The 24,472-nt window shown below is 35.5% G+C and overlaps 1 protein-coding gene across 6 annotated transcripts in view; it reads left to right on the top strand.

The window, feature by feature from the left end:
- The window catches only part of CNTNAP4 (contactin associated protein family member 4), a 236,190-nt gene that overhangs the window by 169,986 nt on the left and 41,732 nt on the right, over nucleotides 1-24,472 (top strand). For all 6 annotated transcript variants that reach the window (XM_045534031.1, XM_045534032.1, XM_045534034.1 and 3 more), the window contains 3 exons: nucleotides 3,763-3,960; nucleotides 6,636-6,792; nucleotides 9,976-10,103. In XM_045534031.1, coding sequence (XP_045389987.1) covers nucleotides 3,763-3,960; nucleotides 6,636-6,792; nucleotides 9,976-10,103 — 483 coding nt within the window. The remainder of the gene's footprint in view (nucleotides 1-3,762; nucleotides 3,961-6,635; nucleotides 6,793-9,975; nucleotides 10,104-24,472) is intronic.

Below are 24,472 nucleotides of genomic sequence, written 5' to 3'. Positions count from 1 at the left end.
GCACTTCCAACCCTCAGCTATCAAGCAGGAAGCAACATGAGCTTTGCAACTGCGTTGCTTAAACAGCATGTTTTTTTTTTTTCTTTACACTGTTATCACACTAAAAACCAGCAGTCGGCCTAAGGTAAATCAAATTCTTAATTACTCAGTTGCTTTATTTACGATTCATATTATTACAAATGTCTTCAGGGAGAGACGCTGGTAGACCAAACTACCATCCAATGTTTTTAAACTTTGCAGATGTTTCTGCCTATTTCAGCTACCTCTTCTTACTCATTTCCCTGTCTCCTTACACCACAGCTCTCTTTGTGTTTTGTAAAAGATAATTCTCAGCAAAGATGAACCATGACTCTCATGCAGATAGAACAATAAAAGCTAAAAAACACGCTTTATAGATTGTGTGTAATACATTATTAATGAAGAAATTGGGAAGCTGTTACAACCAGTTCAAAGGGGAATCCAAAGAACAAACGTATCTACACATCAGGAACACTGAAATAAAAGTGCATATGGAGGCAACGCTGGCTTCTTCTACAGTGCAGGAGGGAAATCAATAGAACCTCTAGCTGGTAGAAGTTGCGTGGCCGTAGACAGGAATTATTTTTTTGTAAGAAAACAATGCATTTATTTCTAAGCAAAGAAAAAAACAAATCTGGCAACCTAGGCTAAAGAATGATTAAATAGGTCTTGGAAGTTAGAGACAGTGAATGGCTCGGAAGAGATTTAAAGGCTTATCTCACCCAGATGCATTTGCTTGCTTTCTAAGAGTAATAAAAACCTAAGGACTTGTACTTTCTCTCCCCTAAAGAAAATTTGTGACATTCCAGAGCCGAAATCTCTCTCTCACTCAACGGAGGGGAGGAAAAGAGAATGTGCTAGCTACTCTCTGTAAATCCAAGCCTTATAATTTTAAGGAACTCCAGCATGCACAGGTGCACAGATACATCTAGCACTCCCTACATCAGCACATGGAAAATTGGGGTGTGAAGATTCTCTGTTAGTTAATGGTCCCTGCCCCGAGGTCCTCTGTGTCTGTTACTATAGATAGATATATAGGTAGATGAATAGATGGATAGATACATGGATAGATATAATCCGTACATGTGGCAAGATAGCTTGTTAACTTGCAAGTAGGGTAACATTCCAGACCCTTCACAGTTTCAGACTTAACATTATTTTTCAGTCCTATTATCTACAATTTCCAGAGTTATAAAACAGCTCAAAGGCAATCACTGAAAGTTTCAGAGCCACCATAGAATCAGAATCAGATAACCTGGAAGGTTGTGCTTTAATCTAGACAATACGTTATTTTTATTCATTTATTTATTTGTTTATTCCCTCTTTTCTCCTACACATACCTTCTTCTGCCTGTTGTACCAAGCCCATGTGCTATGTGCTGGAAATACTATGGTTAGCAGATCAGAAACTATTGTGCTGTTCTCATAGAGCCTACAGACTAGCCTGCAATAAAATAAATAACAAAATCTCAAATTACAAATTGTGATGAAGTATACGTTTTTTGTGGTTCTTATTTTTAAATAGGTGTTTGTAGAAACCTCAGATAACACAATCACGTCTGAAAGAACAGTTAGAGTCTCTAAGCTGAGGATTTTCAGAGATTTCCCGATTAATCAGGCACATGAGATTTGGAACCTGGCTGCTGAGACACCCACTTCCATTGCTCACAATCTGTTGTGATTAGTTCATTGTGTCTGCTTTGCCCTGGAAATCTAGATGGTTTGATAAGTATGGCATCTGTTTAATGTCATACCTTGTAGAGCTTTTTATTAGAAAATAAAATTGCTTACAGGAACTATCATAACATTGAAATATTTTAGAATTCCAAAATCTCAATACTTGTATGAGCTATCCTTTAAGGACTGTCTTGCACTATGGCCTTGAATCTGTTATAACACCTTTAAAAACCTTTAGGATCATGTGTTAATTGTGACCCAGGGGATGCTACACTACAGGGAAGTCTCTCTCAGTGTGATTCCAAAGGCAAAGAGACAAAGGCTTCAAGCAGGTTTATTGTTGGGCTCTCTTGGCAGCTACTCAGCCAGAGTTAAGCTTCTTCCTTCATGCCATTGATTTACCACAAGAGAAAGTGAATAGTTTTGCTCAACAATAAAAGCAGAGTTCAACAGTGGCAAGGCTGACAGATTTGCCTGGTTGATAATATCTTTAAACTTCCAATAGCCAAGGTTGCGTTGGCTAAAATGATAGAATTTCACAGCTACTAGATGGCCTAGTTCTGCCAATTTATTTTCTAAATTTGGAAATGGAGGTTCAGATTTTACCTGACTTTCCTAAGGGCACAAGATCCATGCCCAGTCTGCCACTCAGATCTCCTGATGGCCTCAACACAGTATTCCTGGCCACCCATAATTAATTGCATAGAGCAAGTTCTCTTTGAGAAAAGCATTCTACTGATAAAGGCTGAACGGCAATGCGAGGGGTGGGGGATAAAATTAACAGCTATTGTTTCCCAGAAAAATAATAATCTGCATATGCAAGGCGATAAGGCTGCCCTGCTGGTCCTGCCTCAGCCTGCCTCCTGTCCCAAACTGATGACTGGGAGAGAGGGGTCAGAATGAACTTTTTCAAAGTATATTTCCTTATCTTGTTAGATTATTGATCCATGTGAATACATTAACTAAAAAGAGAGGAGGAGGGAATTCTACCAACCATTACTGTTTTCCTCCAATTTGGAATATTACTCTGTAATACAGAAGAGTTATGTGACTTAGCAGCACATACGTAGTGGAGTTTTGACAACTTCTAATCTGTTTCTTACCTAAAATCAGAGGCCTTTTGGTTAATCTGTTCTTATGCCTGCATATATCACAGTACCTATAGTATAAAATCTATTGCTGGGAAAGTCAATGGGTAGACATACTCTGCCTATCTTCTGTTATAAACATTGTGAGATTTTTATTTCATCTAAGTAATTTTGATAATCAGTATGATGGAAATGTTACCAATAGGGATAGCTCCAGTAGATACTCAAAGATATTTTGTTTTCATGTTAGTTGAGTTGCTGATACTGTGTGAGATGTGTTCAGTTCAGTTCAGTGTATAGACTTCCTGACTATATAGATCACATGATACCAAAATGAATATTTCATATTTTATTTAAAAAGAAATAAAAGTATATTCATAATTAAATGTTAACTAAAGAGAGATATATACTGGCTATAATATTTTGACTTTTTCCTGGTAACATAAATAATTTCTAAGAGTAAAAAAGTCATTGCTTATATTATGTAATATAAAGTTTTTCATCTAATTCTAATATGCACATTTTTTCATAATGTAACATTACTAAATTCTGGGTGTGTCAATAATCATGTTTTACAATTATAATAGACAGCATTTTTTTCTTTCTTGGGGAAAAATAACATAATGATGCATCTTTAAAAAGACAGACTATCAGATTCAATGAAATGAAATATCACAAAAATTTAATAATTAGATTTCCTAGTTTTTTTAATCGTAAATATTGTCTGGCTAAATTTTATGGAAAAGTAAAATAAAATCACTGTAAATGCATGGCAGTAGTAAACATTTATTTCAGGGAAAAGAACCACTTTAACTTTAAAATTTTAAGAATCCATTTGTGCTGATTCTACCTCTGAGAGAGGTTTGATGACTAGAAAAATTTGACTCAGATAAAAGGTGATTTTGATTTTCTTTATTTATTTTAACTTTTGCAGACTAGTGATGGTCTCCTCTCTTTCTTCCCCCATTTCTGCATACAAGAAACTGCATGGACCATCATACAACACAACGGCTCCGACTTAACAAGAGTCAGAAATACTAATCCAGAGAACCCATACGCTGGGTTTTTCGAGTACGTGGCCAGCATGGAGCAACTCCAGGCCACTATTAACCGTGCCGAGCACTGTGAACAGGAGTTTACTTACTACTGCAAGAGGTCACGGCTTGGCAATAAGCAAGGTAAGTAAACTGGGGCACCTGTCACACTGCGCATGTCACCTAGAGCACTTAGCCAGCTCCTGAGGTTTTCATTCTGCCAAGGTGCTGGCATGTCGCCACTGAGGGTGTGTGATCCTTGTGTACTTAGCAAATATGTCACAGTCTGGAAGTCACAGAGATGCTTTTGCCTGAAGAAAAGAACAAGGTCAATTTACATGGAGCTTTGTTCAAAGCCTTGATTACTTTTAAACTCTCTCCCTGGCCCTGATTGGGCACAGCAAAAGCTTTCTTTTGATACTCAGTGAATGCACAGTATTTATCTCTTACACAGGGCAAGTGACACAGAAGGTTTATTTTATCATGGAAAAGAGCCAATAAACATGACTTTGTATTTTGCTAGTGACTATTCCGTTTGACTGTTTTTCATGGATGGTTGACAACCTCCAGGTATAACGGAAAATTAGAAAATTCTTCTAGAAACGCACTTGATTTAGTAGCTCAAATAGGAATCAGAAAACCGTCTTAACTCTTTCTTTTATTCTACTATTAATTAACCAGTCTACTTCTGGAGTCTGATTTTGGTTTTATGTTTTCTCCCTTTAGAACATTTCATTATGCCAGAGTATCTCAGGCCCCACCAATTCTGCCTTAAATAGACTTTCATGACCTGATTCTAGGAGTTACAGCAAGAGCTTTCCAGCTGACTTCCCAGCTTGCCATGTCTTCATGTCTTCTAACCATCCGATAGAAAATCCAAAATATTAAAATTTAGGAAGAAAATTAACCTTTAAGAAACACTGCTTCCATCACAACACTACTCTGTTTAAGAAGTTCTGCTGCCTTTCTGTTGTTTGTCTGTCCAATACAGACTCTTCTGCCTGAGTCTCAGAACTTTGTTTTCTGGATCCACCCTGCCTATACAACCTTCCTCTCATTCCCCAGCACACTGCCTTCTAGCGGCGACGTTAAGGTGTATTTTTCTTTACATATTAGAGAAGATCCTAAGACAGCTGCACCTCAAAGCCACTTTGTTAATATTCACTCCTGCTTGTTGTCCTAAGAGGGGTTGGCATTCCAGATAGAATGACAAGAATTTAAAAAGAAATGTGCTTCTTATAGGAACATCATATGTCATATGAATCATCCACAGAAATGTTGAACGGTTGGTCTAACATTTGAACCTTTCATTTTTAATTATGCAGCTCTTCTATTTACTCTCCACCCACTTAATACAACCCGATTAATTCCTCCACTATGCCTGAGTGCCACCCCTCCCCCTTTTCCTCTTTTTCAAAATGTTCTCATTCAGCCTTTTACCCCTCCAATCCCATCTTGCTCAAATCTTGTCTCCCCCTGAAACCTCAATCCTATCTGCGAATGAGAATCAGACAGTTGTAGTGCAAAAAAACATAGGATTTACAGGTGGGGAGAGAGCTAAGGTCAAGTTTCAGGTCTCTTGTTTACTAGGTACCTATAGAACTTAGCTAGACAGACGAGTCTTTGATTCATGAAGTGGATGAATGGATGAATGGTGACTCTCAATCTTTGTTTTCTCTTCTCTGAAACGAAGCCAATAATGCCAGCCTCACAGGGGTGCAGTGGAGATGGGGTGGAATAACGCATATGAAGTGCATAATGTGAGCCCCTCTCTTCTGGGAGACAGGTTGTCAGCATTAACAGCAGAGAGGCTATCTAACAGTAAGTTAAAATGTACATTGGCATTTGTAAGCAAGGGAGAAATTAGTAGAAATCCCAGATTCTCAGTCTGGCCAATGGTTACAACTTAAAGGTTTGAAAATCAACAGAAAAAATCATCGAGTACCTTTAGGAGCTGACGGATTTGATGTTGCTTATGTTCTTCTCATGCCCTGATTCTCGAATGACTACAATTTTTCCTCTCTGTACCCCTTTTCCCCTCAAGACAGATTGCCTACATGCCTCACCCCCTTTTCTGAGAATTCCCACCTAGACATTCTGTCTGTTGTTTGCTTTAGTTCCTTGGCATCATGTTTAGTCTTAACTCCAGGAGGAGCTGGTAGCTGAACGTTTATTGTAGAAAGAGATGCATTTGCTGAAGGAATTTTGTTTTTTTGAGTGTAGTATTTGCTTCAGGCATAAAAATCTTTCATCGTTATTTCTGTAGTCTACAAATAAATAGCCAAGCCATTAAATGGAAGAGAAAATACATACATCCAAATAAATCTTAAATCATGACAAGGGAGTGCCATACCATGTCTAATGTTTAATACACAGCTCATATATTTTCAGACAGCAAACATATTGAGATAAATCAATGACTTTAAATAATATTCCATAATGTTTTAAAAGACATTTCATGATTTCAAATCAATTTTGCTTGGGTATATTAGTTACTGTGGTTGATATTTTGATGCCAGCTTGTTTCAGAATCATTTTTAAAGAAATTATATATATGAACTTCTCTCAATTCATTTTTTACTATCATGACTACATTAAATAGGAACTGCTGGTTTCTTTTTGACCCAAGGAACAATGTATCAATCATTTAAGTCTAAGCACTAAAATATTTTTTTTTTTAAAAATCTTTCTTGAGGAAATGCCATTAATTATAGTCTTTAGTGTATTCTTACATCATATAAATCTTTCTCTCTCCTTTTATTCTCTTTAATGATTTTGGAAGAAAGCAAATGTCAGCATTTCTCACCATTGTCTTTCAGATGGTGCCCCTCTGAGCTGGTGGATTGGAAGAACCAATGAAACACAAACTTACTGGGGAGGTCCTTTGCCTGATTCTCAAAAATGTACTTGTGGATTAGAGGGGAACTGCATTGATTCTCAATATTACTGCAATTGCGATGCTGACCGGAATGAATGGTGATTTCCATATGATTTCTTTATACAAGACAAAGATTTTTTTTTCAAATCAATCACTCAAAGTATGTATAGCTAGGCAGACACTGAACAAGTTAGTGCAATGAAGAAATTAGATAAAGGCATGTTTTGGTGAAACGTGGTAAGACTTAAGATCAGTCCCTTTCTGAGGGTTTCTGTTTTTTGTAATGGACTATAAGGCATGTACATTGTGCTTTTATAATATGATGAAATAGAGGGATCTGTTACATGGGAAGTCAATTCTTTTAAAATTATATTTAAGTAGGCATTTTATTATTTTCGAAATGTATGTACAGCCAATTAACAAAGCACATTTCTTTAATAATATACCTATAAAACCTTTAAACATGTAAACTTAGAATTTCCCACAATTATTTTAACATGCAGTTCTTTTATTTTTTAATAAAATGACAAACCATGCTGCAAATATTAATAACTAATGTTCTCTGGATCATATTTTGAAAAAGGAAATCTATAACATTTTAGGAATTTGAAAATCGAATTTAAAATATTCTTCTAAGCAGAAATGCAGTCTTACGCATTCATTCTCCTTTATTGGAAAAGTTAATAAAAGATATTTATTGTATTTGAGACTAGAGTTGGCATATATATTGCTCTTATTTATTATCTGTAAAGTGAAAATATTTTAAAATATTTATATTCGCATTTCAGCATAACATATGTATATGTTACATTGCTAAGCAACTGAACCTGCAAGGAAAAATTACTTTAAAAATATTAATGGTCAATCTGGCTGTAAATATGAATGATTTTATTATAGAATGCACAGTGCTTTCAGTGATCAATCTGCTGATAATTAAACTCACAATTTGAATCTGATAATATTTACTTGGCATATATCAATATTATGTTTTATAAATATGCTTATATATTTATATAAAGACTGTTTATATATATATATATATAGAGAGAGAGAGAGAGAGAGAGAGAGAGAGAGACAAACTCTTTTAGTTTCCTAGAAGGAGAAATCTATATAGAGTAGTGTGGAGTCATGATTGCATTTTTATGTTACATACTTGGTATGAAGAATATTGCCTCTCTTAAATTATCATTTTTCAAAATTTCTACTCCTTTTATAAGGTACTCTTTTCTTTTACTACCTTTACAAAATATGCCTACACAGAAATATTTTCTTTTAAAATGTGAATAATATGGTAGCAATAATACTTAACAAACAAATTAACCTAATCACCAATAACTCTCTAATGACTCCATTACATATTGTTACTTAATAAGTTAAAAAATAAGATTTTGAAACTTCTCATATTAAATTCTGCTTATGGTGAAGTAGTTTGCATAGAACTAACCCTTTTCAGAAAATGTTTGTAAACCCAGGAAAATATTATAAAAACAGCTACCTGAAGTAAGTGGAGAGTAACAAAATATAAACAGAAACTGCCAGGTTTAGGGGCCTTTAACCCCTGAAAGAAGGGAACCCAAATGGGTGAGATATGACATATTAATACTCTTTTTCCCTTGAGGACATAGGTCACCTGCCATAGGATGCCTAGAACTCAAAGGGAATATTGGATTTTTTTTTTTTTTTTTGGTTTAAGGTAACAGAGGACAGAGTTCGGAGATGCTAGAATGGCTGGACATTGAGGGAGAAAAGGAATTCCCAGTAAAGACAAGCCACGTAGGGACAGTCCACTATATAAACTTTCCTCAGATCCTCAACTGACCCTTGAACTGAACATGCAAAGGGAAGATTTCTAGGAGCCAAGCAGGGAGCTACAGCTGGAAAGCTGAACAAGCTATACAGAGATTTCAGTGGCTACTACCAGTGAAGAGACAGACTTTGGAGTTTAAGAATCACTAATTGAGCTAGGCTTCGCATGACAGAAGATCCATGTGTTTGCAGCAAAGGCTGTGTCCCAGAACTGAGAGACTGGATGAAAACTAAGAGCAAAAGGGACATAGGCCCACCCAACTGATATAAAACTAAGCATACACAATTTGTCGTGATAAAATTGTGATTTAACTGCCTGTGAAAATAAAAAGGAAATCTTCAGAGAATAACTAAATCTCAAATTTTTACAATGTATTATCTATATTATTTGGCATATTATAACAATTATTGAACATTCCAAAAAAGAGTAAACTCTGGTCTAAAGTCAAGAAATTAAAAGCAGTTATTACAAACAAATCCTGGGACACTACTGTTTGAATTAGCAGGCAAAAACTTTGAAGCACCTATTATAAACATGCTTAAAGACTTAAAAGTAAAAATAATCACAATGTGTAAACAGAGGGTATTTTAAGCAGACAACCAAATGTGAACTTTAGAATAGCAAAGTATATCTGAAATGAAAAATTTTAACAAATTCTTCAGGCTAAAGAGAAATAATACCAGATGAATGTTCAGATCTTCAGGAAGAAATGATTATTACTGGATATTGTAAATATGTTGGTAAATATAAAAGATAATGTTTAAATGCTCTCCTTAATTAAAAAATAAAATTCACTGTTTAATTGTATTTTAAAGTTTTCACACATGGATTTAAAATATTACAATAGTAGCATAAAGAACAAGTATGTATGTGTGCAGGGGGGTGGTATTAAATAAATTATCCCATAGCAAGCTTCTGACATTTTATATTGTTACATAACATAAAATCTAAGTAGACTGTGATAAATTAAGGCTGCATTTCATAATCTATAAGGCAAGGATTAAGATATAATAAACAAAGGTATAACTAAAGAGTGAATAGAGAAATTAAAATTAAATACAAAAAAATGGAATAAACCAAGAGGTGATAGCAAAGAAGGAGCAGAAGTACAAGAAAACATATGGGAAAAACAAAACAACAAATAGCATAATGGTAGACCTAAAACCTCAATATGAATCATTACACTAAATGTTAATGGATTAACCAACCATTCCAGTCAAAAGATAGAAAATGGTCAACTGAGTTCAAACATCTCCAGCTATATTCTAATTTTAACATATGCTGTATTTTACATTCTCTATTATGTATTTTCTACAAGGGATGTTAAAATGTTACCATTTTTTCATGTACTCTGATGAGCAGTTAGATCATTACTCTTTTGTGTGTGCAAATTCAGTTCAGAACATCTTGGTTTTGAAATGCAATAAGAACTACCAATAATTTTAAGAATCTTTTTGTTGTTACTGTTTTTTAGGACCAATGACACTGGATTGCTATCTTATAAAGAACATCTGCCAGTAACTAAGATAGTGATTACAGACACAGGCCGACCACATTCAGAAGCCGCTTATAAACTGGGCCCTCTACTTTGCCAAGGAGACAGTAAGTGCTCCCAATGTGTTGTAGACATGTTTGAGAAAAGTACCATCACTTAAGCACCATGTTCCTGTCATATAATAATTAATCAGGCTTTTGTTGTGGAAACTCACAAGTAAGGTCTGAAATATTCTTTTAGTCAGTCAACAAATAAGTTCCTCTACGAAGTACTAAGCTATGACGGCAAACTCGGTTAAGATTCTGAGAGAAATAAACCAGTGGGTGTTGCGATGGATTAGTTCATAAGTACTTTTCAACATTCCTAAATTTCTACGTGCCATTATCAACATAGGAAAGCCTCAATGCTATACAAAATTGTTCATAATTTGTGTGCATTTTGTACTGTTAACGCCACTCTAGGATTGGTCACTGGTACTTTATTTAGTTCGTTTGGTGAGGTCATGTCTTCTTGGATGTTTTTGATGCTTGTGGATGTTCATTGATGTCTGGGCACTGAAGAGTTTTGTATTTATTTTAATCTTCACAGTCTGGGCTTATTTGAACCGTCCTTCTTCAGAAGGCTTTCCAGGTATTCAAAGGGAATTGAGGGTTGTGATCTAAGTCTTTGGTCACTGCAGATCCATCAGCACTTGGGGGTGTCCCAAGCCCAGTAATGCTGTGACTGTTGCAGACTCCTGGTGGTGCGGCCATAGTGGACTTGGGTAAGATGTGGGAGAATTCCCTGGATTACCAGACAAAGTCTCTCACTCTCTTCCCTCATTCTCTGTGCTGGGCTGCTGGAGTTTGAAGAGGAGTGATGTGGGCACTTGCTCGTGGGCACTTGCTTGTGGCCACCATAGCTGGGACTGTGCCAGGTCACACCTGAAGCCAGCCTAGTCTCACCCAAAGCCCTGGTGACTGTAGCCTGGCTACTTCTGGTCAAAGCCCAAGGGCTCTTTAGTCAGCAGGTAGTGAATCCTGCCAGGACTGGGCCCTTCCTTTCAGGGTAGCATGTTTCTTTCTGGCCCAGGGTGGGTCTAGTAATGCCGCAGTCCAGGAACTAAGACCTGGACTTAAGGGTTTCGGGAGTCTGGTTGGTATTTTATTTTACTGTGGCTGAGCTGACCCCCCAGTTGCAACACCAAGTCCTCTGAACTGTTCCCTTTCCTTTCCCCAAGTGGAAGAAGACTGTCCCTGAGCTGCACTGCCTGGAGTTGGGGAGGGGTGACACAGGAACTAGCTTGGGCCCCACCACTGGTGTCTCTCTGAGTCATGTGCACCCCAAGTCCACAGGCTACGAGCCAGCACAGCTGCAGAAATTGCCCGAGGACTGTAGCCTTTGTGGCCTGACTGCTTTAACAATTTATTCCAGGCCACAGACCACTTTTTGTCAGGTAGTGGTGGGGCAAGCTGGGTTTCAGGATGGAGGATTTCCCTCTGGATGGGCTGGTCCAAATATTCCCTCTGTGAGCACCAGCAGAATTCTGCCCTGTGCTGTGTTCCACGGTGACAGGGCAGCCCTGAGTTTCAATGCAAAGTCCCACAGTCACTTCACTGTCCCTCCCTCAGGCACACAGATTCTCTTTCCACATGGCACGATTGTGTCTTACTGCCAGGGGATTGGGGGACGGTGGCGTAGACAATGCAAAACTGTCTTTTCTGCCCTCTTCAGGGCCTCTTTCCTTTATATTATATTAAAACCAGGTACTTAGATCACTCACCTGATTTTTGGTTCTTCTGAAGGTGCCTCCTTGCATGTATAGTTGCTGAATTTGTTGTTTGTTCAGAGGGACTATTGCTGGAGGTTTCTAGTCTAGCATCTTGCTCTGCCCCTTCTCCTCAGTTTCAAATTTTAATTTTTTTTCAATTGGGGTGTGTGTGTGTTTACTTTAAATCAATGGAACATGCTGTTTTGTATATTCAATGTATTAATAATCTAGACCAGAATGTTATATATATGTGTGTGTGTGTATGCTTATATATATATATATGTTTTTTAGCGAGGAATGAGCATATATATCCATTCATACATTCATAGATTGTTAACCTCTCTGAAAACAGGTTAAAGACAAATGCATTAATTATATATACTTTTAGTATTTTTAGAACCTCAAATGGAAATAGAAGAAATATTTGTTTACATTGAAAGCATACCCTAAAATAAAATTTTATTCTAGGGGCCCAATAGAAGAAGAGAGAATCTGACAATTCAGTGGATTTATAGAGATACATAACAGAAGTTGCTTAGTTAAAAAGCAAAGATGATACTGGCTTATAAAAAATTATATATGCATTGTAAAAAACTGCCTGCCGTTATACCCACCATCTCTGATGTGTATCATCTCCACTTTCTGTTCTGCCCATAAGCCTTACACAATCGCGTGAAGATGACATAGGATATTTCATGGAGAGAAAAATTACGCATAAGGAGATGAGGTTGTAAACTCAGGATGCATCCAGGGAAGTGTAACGACTTTTCATGGCTGTGGCGAAGTTGCTGTACACATCACATGCACCTTTCACTGCTTGCTGTGATCTTAACCCTGCAGGGACCCAGGCTGGCTTTCTCTGTCTTCCTTATTCCATTAGCCATAATCCCTAGGAATTGGTCTGCATTGACTGAGGTCACTACCAACTCTTTTCCTTAGAGTTTCTTTCTCCAAAACTTCCTGCCATCATCTTAAGCACACAACATGTCATTTCACTTAGAGCAATGACTCTCCATCCAAGGTGATCTTGCTTCCCAGTGGACATTTGGCAATGTCCGGAGACATTTTTGGTTGTCACAGTTGTAGAGGGCAGGATGCTACTGACATCTAGGGAGGGAGGCCAGGGATGCTGTGAAACATCCTACAATACATGAAACGGCCCTCCACAACAAAGAATTATCTGGCCCAAAACGTCAGTAGTGCTGAGGTTGAGAAACTGGAGCATTGAACTATTGTGATAATGGGAATGAGGAGGAGGGCAGCAACATTAGCAATAAGAATTTACAGATAGTTGCAAGTTTAGAGACCTGCTAATTAATCTCTGACTTATTAATGAAACAGTAATTGGGTAATTGGTCTTCTTGCCTCCTAGGTCTATTTTTAGGGTTGAGGCTAATCCTTACATGACGTTGTAAAGACTATTTTCTGCATGAAGAGCTCTTTTTGATTTTCTCATTCAGAAGAGTAATGGCTTCAGAACAACAAATATCCCTTTTCCCTATATGGGAAATTTATACGCCTGAAGGTGCAATGCTCAAGGCAATTCTATTTTCTCTCCAAGTGAGGAACACTGGGAAGATATGGGGCTTAAAGATATAGTATCATGCACAATGGGCCTTATAAGCAGAGAAAAGGTATGCGAATGTTACTCTGAAGGCATCAGTACTGGGCATTGAATCATTTAAGGCTGAGAAATAATTCTCAGGATTCAGTTGAAAGCCTGGAGATCAGTTATAACCAAAAAATAAAAACAAAAACACAAACCCAGTAAAGTGACCTTTGAGGTAAAGCAAGGAAAAATGATGAGGGCTTGAACTAGGCAATGGTTGGCATGGCGCTTCAAGCAGGGGATTAGCTGGACGGGTAAGTTCAATATGGTTTAGATGTAAAGTTGAGAGTTAAAGGCTGGAGGATGGTCTCCAGCTTTCTTATTTGAATAAAACCATTAGTGCCACCCATTGAGATAAGAGATTTAAAAATTTTCTTTGAACAGAAACATGAAAATGTGAGACTAGAAGAAAATAATATTTTCATTTTCTCATACAAAGTAGAGATGTTGGAAATTTTATATCTAGCCATGTTTCCCAGGGGAGAAGACAAAAGTTTTGAGAAAGCAGGACAAGTAAAAAATGAGTATGAGACCTGTTGGTACCAGATATGAACTTACCCATAATTAATTGATGTTGTCTTTTTCCAAATTTTTATTTTAATTTTGTTTCTAACATGGGTGAGTCTGAAATTCCATGTTACTGCCGCTATTATTGTCGATGTCAGAAGTCATAGATAACATCATTGGGTGCTTTATCAAAAGTACAAAGGATATGAATGATACAGCTGCCTTTGAAAGTTGTGCTGCAGTCATAAAACTTAGTAAATATTGTTATCCTTAATTAATTAGTTCACTTATGAACGTGGAAATAAATCTTTTGGATGGATATGTGAAAAGTAAGTAACAGAACTCAAGATCCTATTTATGATAAAAAACTAACCAAACTAGGAACTAAAGAGAACTTCTTCAATGGTATAAAGGGCATCTATGAAAATCTAATAGCTGATATCATACTGAATAGCCAAAGACTTAAATGCTTTCCCTTTAAGTTCAGGATCAAGGCAAGAAGGTCTGTTCTTACTACTGTTCAACGTTGTATGCATGATCCTAGTACATAAGTCAAGAAAAAGAATTCAAGACATGTAGATCATAAAGGAAGATATAAATGTCCCTGTTTACAGATGGCATGATTTTCTAGGTAGAAAATCCCAAAGAATTTATTTTTAAAAAGTGAGTTTAGCAAGGTCATGGGATGCAACATTAATATATAAAAGTAAATAATACTTCTATATGCTAATAATGAAAAATTATAAATTGAAATTTTAAAAGTACCTATTACAGTAGTGCCAACCATATGAAATACTTCAGTGTAAATATAGCAAAATTACACAAATTAATGAGAAAACATTAAAGAAGAATTAAAAGAATATACTCGTGGTAAAGGCTTAATATTAATTTGTTGATTTTCTCTAAATCAATGTATAGGTTGAACACAATCCCAATCAAAACCCAGCAGGCTTTTTTTTTTTTTTTTTGGTAGAAATTGGGAAGCTTATTCTAAAATGTGTATGGAAAAGCAAAGAAGATAGAATAGATAAAAATATTTTGAAAAATAAAAACAAAGTTTGAGGCATACTACCTGATTTTAACACTTCTTATATTATAAAACTACAGTTATTCAAGGCAGTGTGGTATTGACGTCAAGATAAACAGATGAATGGAAGAGAATAGAGAGCCCAGAAATAGACCCACATATACACGGTTGATTGATGTGTGACAGGACTGCCAACCCAACCCAAAGGTGAGAGGATAATTCTTTTTAAGAAACAGTGCTGGAACAATTAGAATCCATTTGGAAAAAAAGAAAAAAAATTTCAACTCATATTTCAAAATAGATGCAAAAATTAACTCAAGAGTAATCATAGACTTAAATGTAAAACCACAAACTATAAAACTTCTATAAGAAAATACGGGGGAAAATCTTAGTGACCGTGGATTGGGCATAGATATTTTAGTTACAGCACTAAAAGCATGATCTATAAAATAAAAAGTAAATAAATAAATTGGGTTTCGCTAAAATTAAAAGCTTCTGTTTTTAAAGTGACACCATCAAGAAAATGAAAAGAAAAGCCATATACTGGGAGAAAATATTTTCAAGATACATGTCTTATAAAGACTAGTATCCAGAATATATAAAGAACTCTCTCAGAGCAGAATAATAAAAAAAAATCAATTAACAAGTGGGCAAAAGATTTGCACATATACTTCATCAGAGAAAATGTATGGATTTCAACTAAGCACACAGAAAGATCCTTAACATCCTTGTTCATTAGGACAATGCAAAATAATACCTCAATGAGATACCAATATATAACTGTTAGAATGGCTAAAATTTTTTTAAAAAGTAATAATAATAACAAAAAAACTAACTGTAAAAGGGCTAGTGAGGATTCAGAGCAACTGGAACCCTCACACATTGCTGCTGCAAATGAAAAATGGTACACACCATTCTGGAAAATATTTTGACAGCTTCTTATAATGTTAAACACACATTTACCATGTGACTCCATAGCCCCCCTCTTAGGATTTTATCCAAGAGAAATGAAAAACCTGTATTCAAAGGTTTATATTAGCTTTATTTATAGTCTTCTAAAACTGAAAACCTCCCAAATGTACATCAACTAATGAATGGGCACACATTTCATTTTATCGTGGTGTACCCACAATACACAATGGAATACTACTGAACAATAAAAAGGAAGAGGCTATTGATAAATGCAACAGCACGCAGGAGTCTCATTTGTGTTATGCTAAGTGAAAGAAGTCAGACTCAAAAGGCTACATGCTTTGAATGATTCCGTTTCTAAGATATTCTGGAAAAGCCAAAACCATACGAACAGAAGAAGGATCTCTGTTACAAGGGCTTCAAGGTGAGAGGAATTTTTCAAAGGGGCACAAGGAAACTTGTCGAGTGAAAGAAGTGTTCTGTATCTTGAGCGTGGTGATGATTTTATGGCTTCATGCATTTGTCAAAATTCCTAGAGTTACACATAAAAATGGCTCAATATTACTCTAAGTATATTATCAGAAATTAATATATTTTAATGAATAATAAGAAATTATTGTGTATGACTCAATACATCTGAGTGAAAAACAAACCAAAAAAACCCCAAAACTAAATAATGATATGAATAACTACAGTTGCTTAATTTGAAAATTCAAAATAAAATACCAGAAGTAAACTCATAAATCAGTAAAGGTTTCAGTAGCATGGATATTTTCCAGTTCTCCAGGACATTTCCAGAAGCATGCTTAATATGTTTCTAACTTATATGAACTTTAGAAACTTTAGAGAAAGGGTGAAAGGAAAGAATCAAGGGAAAACATCTAGGTTTACCAGTTATCAGAAAGGTTTTTAGTAGGAGGAGTCACCCATATACTTTCCTATCTACTCGGTCTTCCAGGAGCAGAGGGAACATCTTTATTTATTTATTTATTTTAGTCTGCAAAAAATATTTTTTTATTTCTTCATACCATCAACAAACAGTTAAAATGAAGCACTGTTTTTAAAGGATAGAATCACTGTAACCTCAACAAATATCATGTATCTAGAAATCAATCACACCCACCAAAAAAGTGTATAAAGCCTTTATAGAGAATATTAAAAAGCCTGAAATGGCATTAGCTTTTTTGGCCATATAATTAGCTTATAATTAATACATATTGGACATAATGAAAGCCTCCAAATTTTTCTTAAATTTAAACCATTATCACATCTTCTTTCCCATTTTAGGTATGTTATCCAAGGACATTAAGTTCTCTAACTGTGTCATTAAATATATTTAAGTTTTTCTGCCCAGTATCTAAATTATAGACTATCTCCGCTCTAAAAGCAACCACTAATATGATATTAGTCATTCCTGTCTCTGTAAGATCAAAAGTCATCTAGACCAACAATTCCTCTTCTTTAGCATGTGTAAAAATTGCCTGGTGATAACACAGATTTCTGCACCTTATCCCGGAGACTGATTCACGGGGTGTGGGAAGGAGTATTTCCAACACATTTCCAGGTGCTGCTGATGGTCTGTGAACCACTCTGTGTAGCCTGCCCTATGCCAGTGTGGCTCACAGGATGGTGCCGGAGTGGAAATTCTGTTCCCAGTCTACAATGAGGTTAGCACAGAAATTCAGATTATGTTTTCAGAATGATTTATGTCCCCTGGACAGAGTAATTTATGTCTGTTGAACATAATAGTAATAAAAAATGGACTGGGAATGCTATAATATTTTGTATGCCTTTGTTTTTCTAATTCCATTTTTTCAGCAATTCATTTTTAATCCTATTTTTACAAAAGTATCGGTGCATGATAGGTTAGGGAGAAGAAAAGCAGGTCTTCTCTACAGGTAGTTTGAGAATCACATCTCGAGGTCAGCAGTTGCTTTGGTTCTGAAGTGGACCAGCAGTGCTGAGGTAGGGCCCAGAGCATTCCAACTGCAGTTGCAGTATTTTCGGAACCCGGAACCAAGTTTCAGAATAGAAGTCCAGCATTGACACACAGGGTTAAATGTGGTTTTTTTGAAATGCAGCAGAAAGACATCTACAGAGACCTTGTGTTACTTCTGTGGGTTTTGCCACACAAAGGAAATTTCTGGACCGTGATGGCATCCAGTGCCGGTTCCTCTACACGCACTCTCCTTTATCTGCAAAGTCTTCCTACGTCTTTTACTGAACCCTTTCACACTCAGAATAAAACCCTCCCACTACAAAGCCTTTCAGAGATTTCTAGAGGACATGTCCTTCTTCGTTCTCAAAAAATGTTGAACATATTACAAACATATATTTCTCATACTGGCTTTTAATCATTTTTGAGCCTCTCAAGAGCAGGGTCCATCTATCATTTATTCTTGTGTTCCTGGTGCCTAGTATTTTGCCTATTACATAAATGATAATCAGTAAATAGTCTATCAAGGAATGAGAATGATTCATTATATGCATGTGAAGAAACCTATAACTTGTGAATTATCAGTAAGAAACATAATTAAGTTTTTGATTGTATAAGCAATTAAATGAGCAAGTGAATACTTTTGATGAAAAGAGTTTAGACTATATTGAAAGATGGATTCTGATTTTAAAAAACACACAGTGCAAAGAGCATCTAGTTCCACCTGAGCCATTTCTCATCAATATACCATAGCTTGTGGCAGTGAAAGTACCTTCAAATAAGAATATAATTTTACTTAATGTGAAAACCTTTTACTTTTCACTCTTTCAATAATATGGTGCCTTTATTAAACTGAAACACTTTCTACTTCTTGAGAAAAGATTATTTTATGGCCCATTTTGCCTTTTTTTGTTCAATTTAAAAAAACATTCATTACTAATGGATAATTGTTATTCAAGAAACTTCATAAATGTAAGGGATCAAAAATTCTTTCCAATGCTTTCAAAAAAGTTTCATTTTGGAACTGGGAACCCTGATAATTCTCAGGACCATATTATCCTTTTGTGACAATTTTATACATAGACATACCTTTAATTCATTATTTTAAATAATAAATATTAATGACTTAATTGATAGAGAATCACAATTTTTTAAAGCTATACAGAAATCTCAAAAGAAATGAATATAAAAATCAGCAAGAATCACACAACTCAGAAATGATGATTAATGTCAGGTATCATTCCAGATGTTGCCAGATATCTCTAGTGCAGGATTTCCCAACCTCAGCATTCTTGACATTTGGGCTAGACAATTCCTTATTATGGTTAGGGGTTGTCCTGTGTCTTGTACAAGCTAAATAGTTTCCTGGTTTCCACCCACTAGATGCCAGTAGCACCCTTCCTCCAATTGTGACAACCAAAAATGTCTCCAAACATTGCCAAATGACCCCTGGTGCAGAATTGCCCCAGGTGGAGAACCACTGCTCTAGACAAAAAAATAAAAAAAGACATTGAGAAATAAATGTTAAAAGTTTATTAATTGAAATTGAGAAAGAAAGAAGAAACCAAATTGCAGCCAAAGGAATTACTTTATTTTATTTATATATCTGAGATATATATATATATATATATATATATATATATATATATATACATATTCAACTTGAGTGATCCTATTAAACTTAAAAAAAGATTATGAGAATTTTAAAAGATTATGGTCACTGTTTCATATTAAATTAATTTTTAAATTTTAGACAATATTTATTTACTCTGAAAAATGGGAAAATTAATATTCACTAGTTCTCTTTTTTCTCCTTCTCCTAGTTTTTGCTAGTTATGCTGTTATTTATATACTTTTCTAAAATTTTTAAGTGCTAACCACTAGTCCTATTATTATAGTGTCTGTATTCTTTAATGTTTTTGATTTTGACTTATTTCTTCTTAGATTTTATTGTCAAGTAGTTGATGTTCTCCCTTTTGTTTGATCTCTTATGAATGCAGAAAGATTCATAAGGGTTACATTTTCTGGTTTTGTATGCGCTTGAGAGTATTTGTTGCCTAGGGATTCTAAAACAAACTTGTCTGGTTTAGCTTTATATTTTTGTTTTTTGGTAACAGCTTTATTAAAGTGTAATTCATCCCCTACAATTCACCCTTTTAAAGTGTACAATTTAATCCTATTTTAGTATATTTAATCATTTTAGTATACTACACAGAGTTGATCCACTAACACCACAATCAGTTTGAGAACATTTTCATTACCCCCAAGATAAACCTGTTCCCATCTGTCAGACACTTCCCATTTCACCTCCTTCTCCATCCCAGCCCTAAGCAACAACGAATTTACTTTTTATCTCTACAGACTTCTTTATTCTGGATATTTCTTATAGATGAAAAGACAAAATATGTGATCTTTTGTGATTGGTTTATTTAGCGCAATATTGTCAAGGTTCATCTGTGTTGTATAATGTATTGATACTTTATTCCTGTTCACGGCCAAATCATATTCCGTTGTACGGCTATACCATGTTTTATTTATCCATTTGTCAGTTGATGGGCATTTGCGCTAGTTCACATTTTTGGATATTATGAATAATGCTGCAATGAACGTTAATGTATAAGTTCCTTGTGGACATAGGTTTTCATTTCCCTTGCATACATATCTAGGAGTGAAATTTCTGGGTTATATTGTAACCCTATGTTAGCCTCTTTAGGAACTGGTATAACATTTTCATGTGATGCTTTGTGATTTTCACCAGTTTGTATATATTATCCCATTCTCATCTATGCTGGGAGATGCAGTCATCTTCTCTTCTACAAACATTTCTATATGCTTTTTTGCTTGACTATATTTCAGTATGAAGTACATTTTGTTTTTGAAATTTTCCCCCAAAAGGGCTCTTGTGTGCTGTATTTTCAGAGTTCTTTCAAACTTGAACATGCCTGCCTGTTGCCTTAACACTTAAAAAACAAACTAGGCTTGATCCATTTTTCTCTCCCTCAGAAATGTGTGGACAGGGTTCCTTTATTTTCTGGCATTGAATATTGTGAAGAAACGCGAGGCCAAATTGGTTTTTCTACCTTGTAGGTGATTTGCTTTTTTTCTCTCTGAATACTTGAAGGAATAATTATCCTTAAAGGTCAGTAATTTAATAAGAATGTGTCTGAGTGTTGTGCATGTGGTATTAATTTTTCCTGAAATAGATGTGATATGGTAAAAAGGTATATATACATTTTAGAAGTTGTTAAAAAAGATGTTGCAAGTGTGGCCTAATTTGTGCTCTTAGTCTGCTGATCTGAACAAGGAAGTATTTTTAACTTTTTGGCATTTGAATTTTTCAACCCATTTAATTAAATGTATTTATTCTCAGTTAATTCATTATGTTGAAATTTTATGTTTAGTCAAAGTACCCCTAAAACCATAGTTAGAAATGATGGCTCTAAGTTTCTTGTTCGAAGAAATTCTTGAGTCACTGAAATTAGTTTCTTCATTTTGTCTGCATCGACTAGTACAGCTGTCTGAGAAATCACAGCTGCCCAGAATGCATTAAATAATCAAAGGTGCATGTAGGCAATAAATAACTTTGCAGAAGTTAGACACTTTGACTAGAAAAAGATATTGACTAGTGATTTGGTTAATTTCTCTTCCATTTGACAGAGTTCTCTTCCATTTGGCAGACTACATATAAACCATTATTAAAAGTGAGGATCAATCCCATTTCAACAGATAATATAATTTTGTTAGCTCTGCTATGCCTGATAGTCCTCCACCATTAGAAAATTCTTTTTATTTTAATTTTTATATTTTATTTATTTTATCTTATTGGATTTCCTTTCTTTAATTTTCCTAAAAAATTTCACCTTTTTATCCATTCCTTCTCTTCCTCCTTTTCTTCTTCCTCCTCTCTCGTCTGCTTTTTCTCTTTCCCTCCCTCTTTCCACTTGTTTGACAAAGTATTTAAGTGGATTTAATGGGATTCACATAATATAACCAAGCTGGAATTACTCTAAACTTTCTGATGGCTGCCATGGCAAAGGAAATCTTATAATTTTATTCAACAAATATTTATTTATCTTCTACATTGAATTGTACGAGGCCTTTCCCACATCCCCGGAGCGAGAGAGCAAAAGAGCAATGAACAAAATATACCAAAATGTCTGTATTCTTGGAGCTTACATTCTCCTGAAGAGAGATAGACAATAAACAAGTAAAATACATGATATGATACATACTGGTAAGAGCTGTGAAGAAAATAAAGTTAAAGCAGGTGTGGGGCAATTTTAAATGGGATGGTCATTAAAGGCTTACTAAGAAGGTGGCATTTGAATAAAGAGCTGAAGGAAATAAGGGAATCAGGCATGTGTATCCCTCTGAAAGGGCACTCTAGACAGAAGGAAAAGCCTGAGTAACCACAGAGAAATGAGAAGGTAGCTGGTGTGTTCATGGAACAGCCAAACATCAAGAGTGTTTGCAACCAAGGGGCAGAGTGGTAGAGGTCAAGGAGAAACCGGGTGGTCAGATCTTGAAGGACTTTGAAAAGTCTTTATTTTTTAACTGGAATGAGATTGGAGAACATTGGGAAATTTTGGGTAGAGAGGTGGTATGATCTAATTTATATTTTAATGAGATTGAACAGAAAGGTCAAAGCAAGGAGACCATTTAGGAATTTACGGCACTAACTCAGCTGAGAGATTATGGTAGCTTGGACCATGGGGGCAACGGGGAGAGATAGAGTTGAGAAGAAGAACCGATGAAATTCACCAATGAATTGATGTAGGTTGCAAAAGGAAGAGTTAAGAATGACACCAAAGTGTTTTGTCTAATAACCAATTAGAGGAATAGATTTGGCATTAAATTGAGATGGGGAAGATTGCTGCTCTAGAAGTCATAGAGAAATATAAGGAGTTTGGTTTGGGGACATATTAAAGTTGCGATGACATTAAACATCCAAGTAGAGATGTGAAGGTGTCCTGTTTGAGAGTTCCAGGCCTCAGATATATATTTATAAGTCTTTAGTGTATTTCAAGCCACAAGACAGACCAGCAGGAGTTACTATGGATGGAGAAGTATAATGACACGGTCTTGGGATGTTCCCACACTAATAAGTTGAGGAGATGAAAAGGAGGAAAGAAAGAAGATTGAGAATATACCACCTATGAGAAAAGCAAGACAGTATGTATCCTGCATTTCCAGTGAAGAAAATGTTTCAAGGAGGAGAGATCTATCAATTGCGTTAAATGTTGTGGAAGGCTTAAGTAAGATGAGACTGAGAACTGATAATTTGTTTTAGCAATGTGTAGGTCATTAGTGACCTTGGCAACAGCTTGTTTTTGGCAAGTGTTCAGGGACAAAAGCCTGAAATAGATTCGAGAAATAGTGGGAAGAGAAAAAAATGGAGAAATGTAATGGTAAATGGAGAAGGAAGTAGGATCACAACAGTGGGATTTCTAAGATGGGAGAATTAATAGTATGTTTGTGCTGTTAGGAGAGAACCAGCAGATAGATTCTTAGGGTGGGGACGGTTGATCCAGTGTAAGAGGAGAGAATGTAGGTCATGTGTGCAGGTGCAGGAAGGTGAGTAGGTGTGGTGGTGGGTGCTTGCAGAAAGTCTCTTCTGCCACCTTCTCTTTTCTTAAAGTCACTAGAGAAGCTGAAGAATAGAGATGGGTTGTTATATGTTTAGGGAAAGGGAGGATATGAAAAATCCTCTAAAAGCATGCGGTAGTGAAAACATTAGGGAAACACAGTGTATTGCAGAGTAGTATGTAGTGCTCACATTTGGCATTATATTATATCTAATATGTTCTGACATATGGTGTTCTTTAAAACCCAATATTTATACCCCATCACATGTAAGGATTTGTAATTAAGTCCCATATGCAGGAATCATTGGACAATAAGTATATTATGAATAATTTGTTAGTTTTTATTTTTAATTATTATAATCTAATGAAATGTTTTATCTAATTAATTAATATAAAATGGTAATCTCCAGGCATGGAAAAAATTCTATGTGCCAAGTTGCAAATGGGCTATAATGGGCTACTGTATAGATATGCCTACTTAAAAACAGTAATGTCTATATGATAAAATCTGTAAATATACAGATACAGAAAGATATTAAGAGCTCTATAGTCAATTGCAGTGTTAAAAATATATTTCAAAAAGACAATAATCTGAACATCAAGTTACTTTTTACTTTAACCATATAATTAAAAGTCACACTTTTATTAGTATATGGTTAGTTAAAAATCTCAATTCTAATTGAGCACTTATTTATTTTGTTTTGCTCAAATCACAATGACTCTATTTCATTTTGTTTAAATAATTAAATTTAGTCAAAACTGATCCACTGATGGTTGCTCCTCTCTTCAGATGGATTACTGGACTCAAATTTTATTGCATGATTATGTGTGTTAATGGAGGGAATCAATCTTAGGTAGACCAGATTCTCAAATTCATAATGTGTTCTCCTGTATATATTAAACTATTGCTATTTGTTAGTTCAAAATAGGTTGCTTCAAATAAAATAGGGATGTCATACTCGGAAGGATCTCTATTCTGGTACCAAAATCAACTCAGCACCTCTTTCAACTTGACTCTGATCTTCATAGGAATGACAGGCAGAAGGCAATGGCAAACTTACGTAAACTTCACTCATCTCATTTGCTTCTTTTATATATCCTCTTACGCCTAGACTGTAAGTAATTGGATGATTGCTCCCCAATTCTATTC

This window comes from Lemur catta, chromosome 20 (assembly GCF_020740605.2).
Source record: "Lemur catta isolate mLemCat1 chromosome 20, mLemCat1.pri, whole genome shotgun sequence".
NCBI lineage: Eukaryota > Metazoa > Chordata > Mammalia > Primates > Lemuridae > Lemur > Lemur catta.
This window is presented reverse-complemented; position numbering and strand designations above follow the sequence as displayed.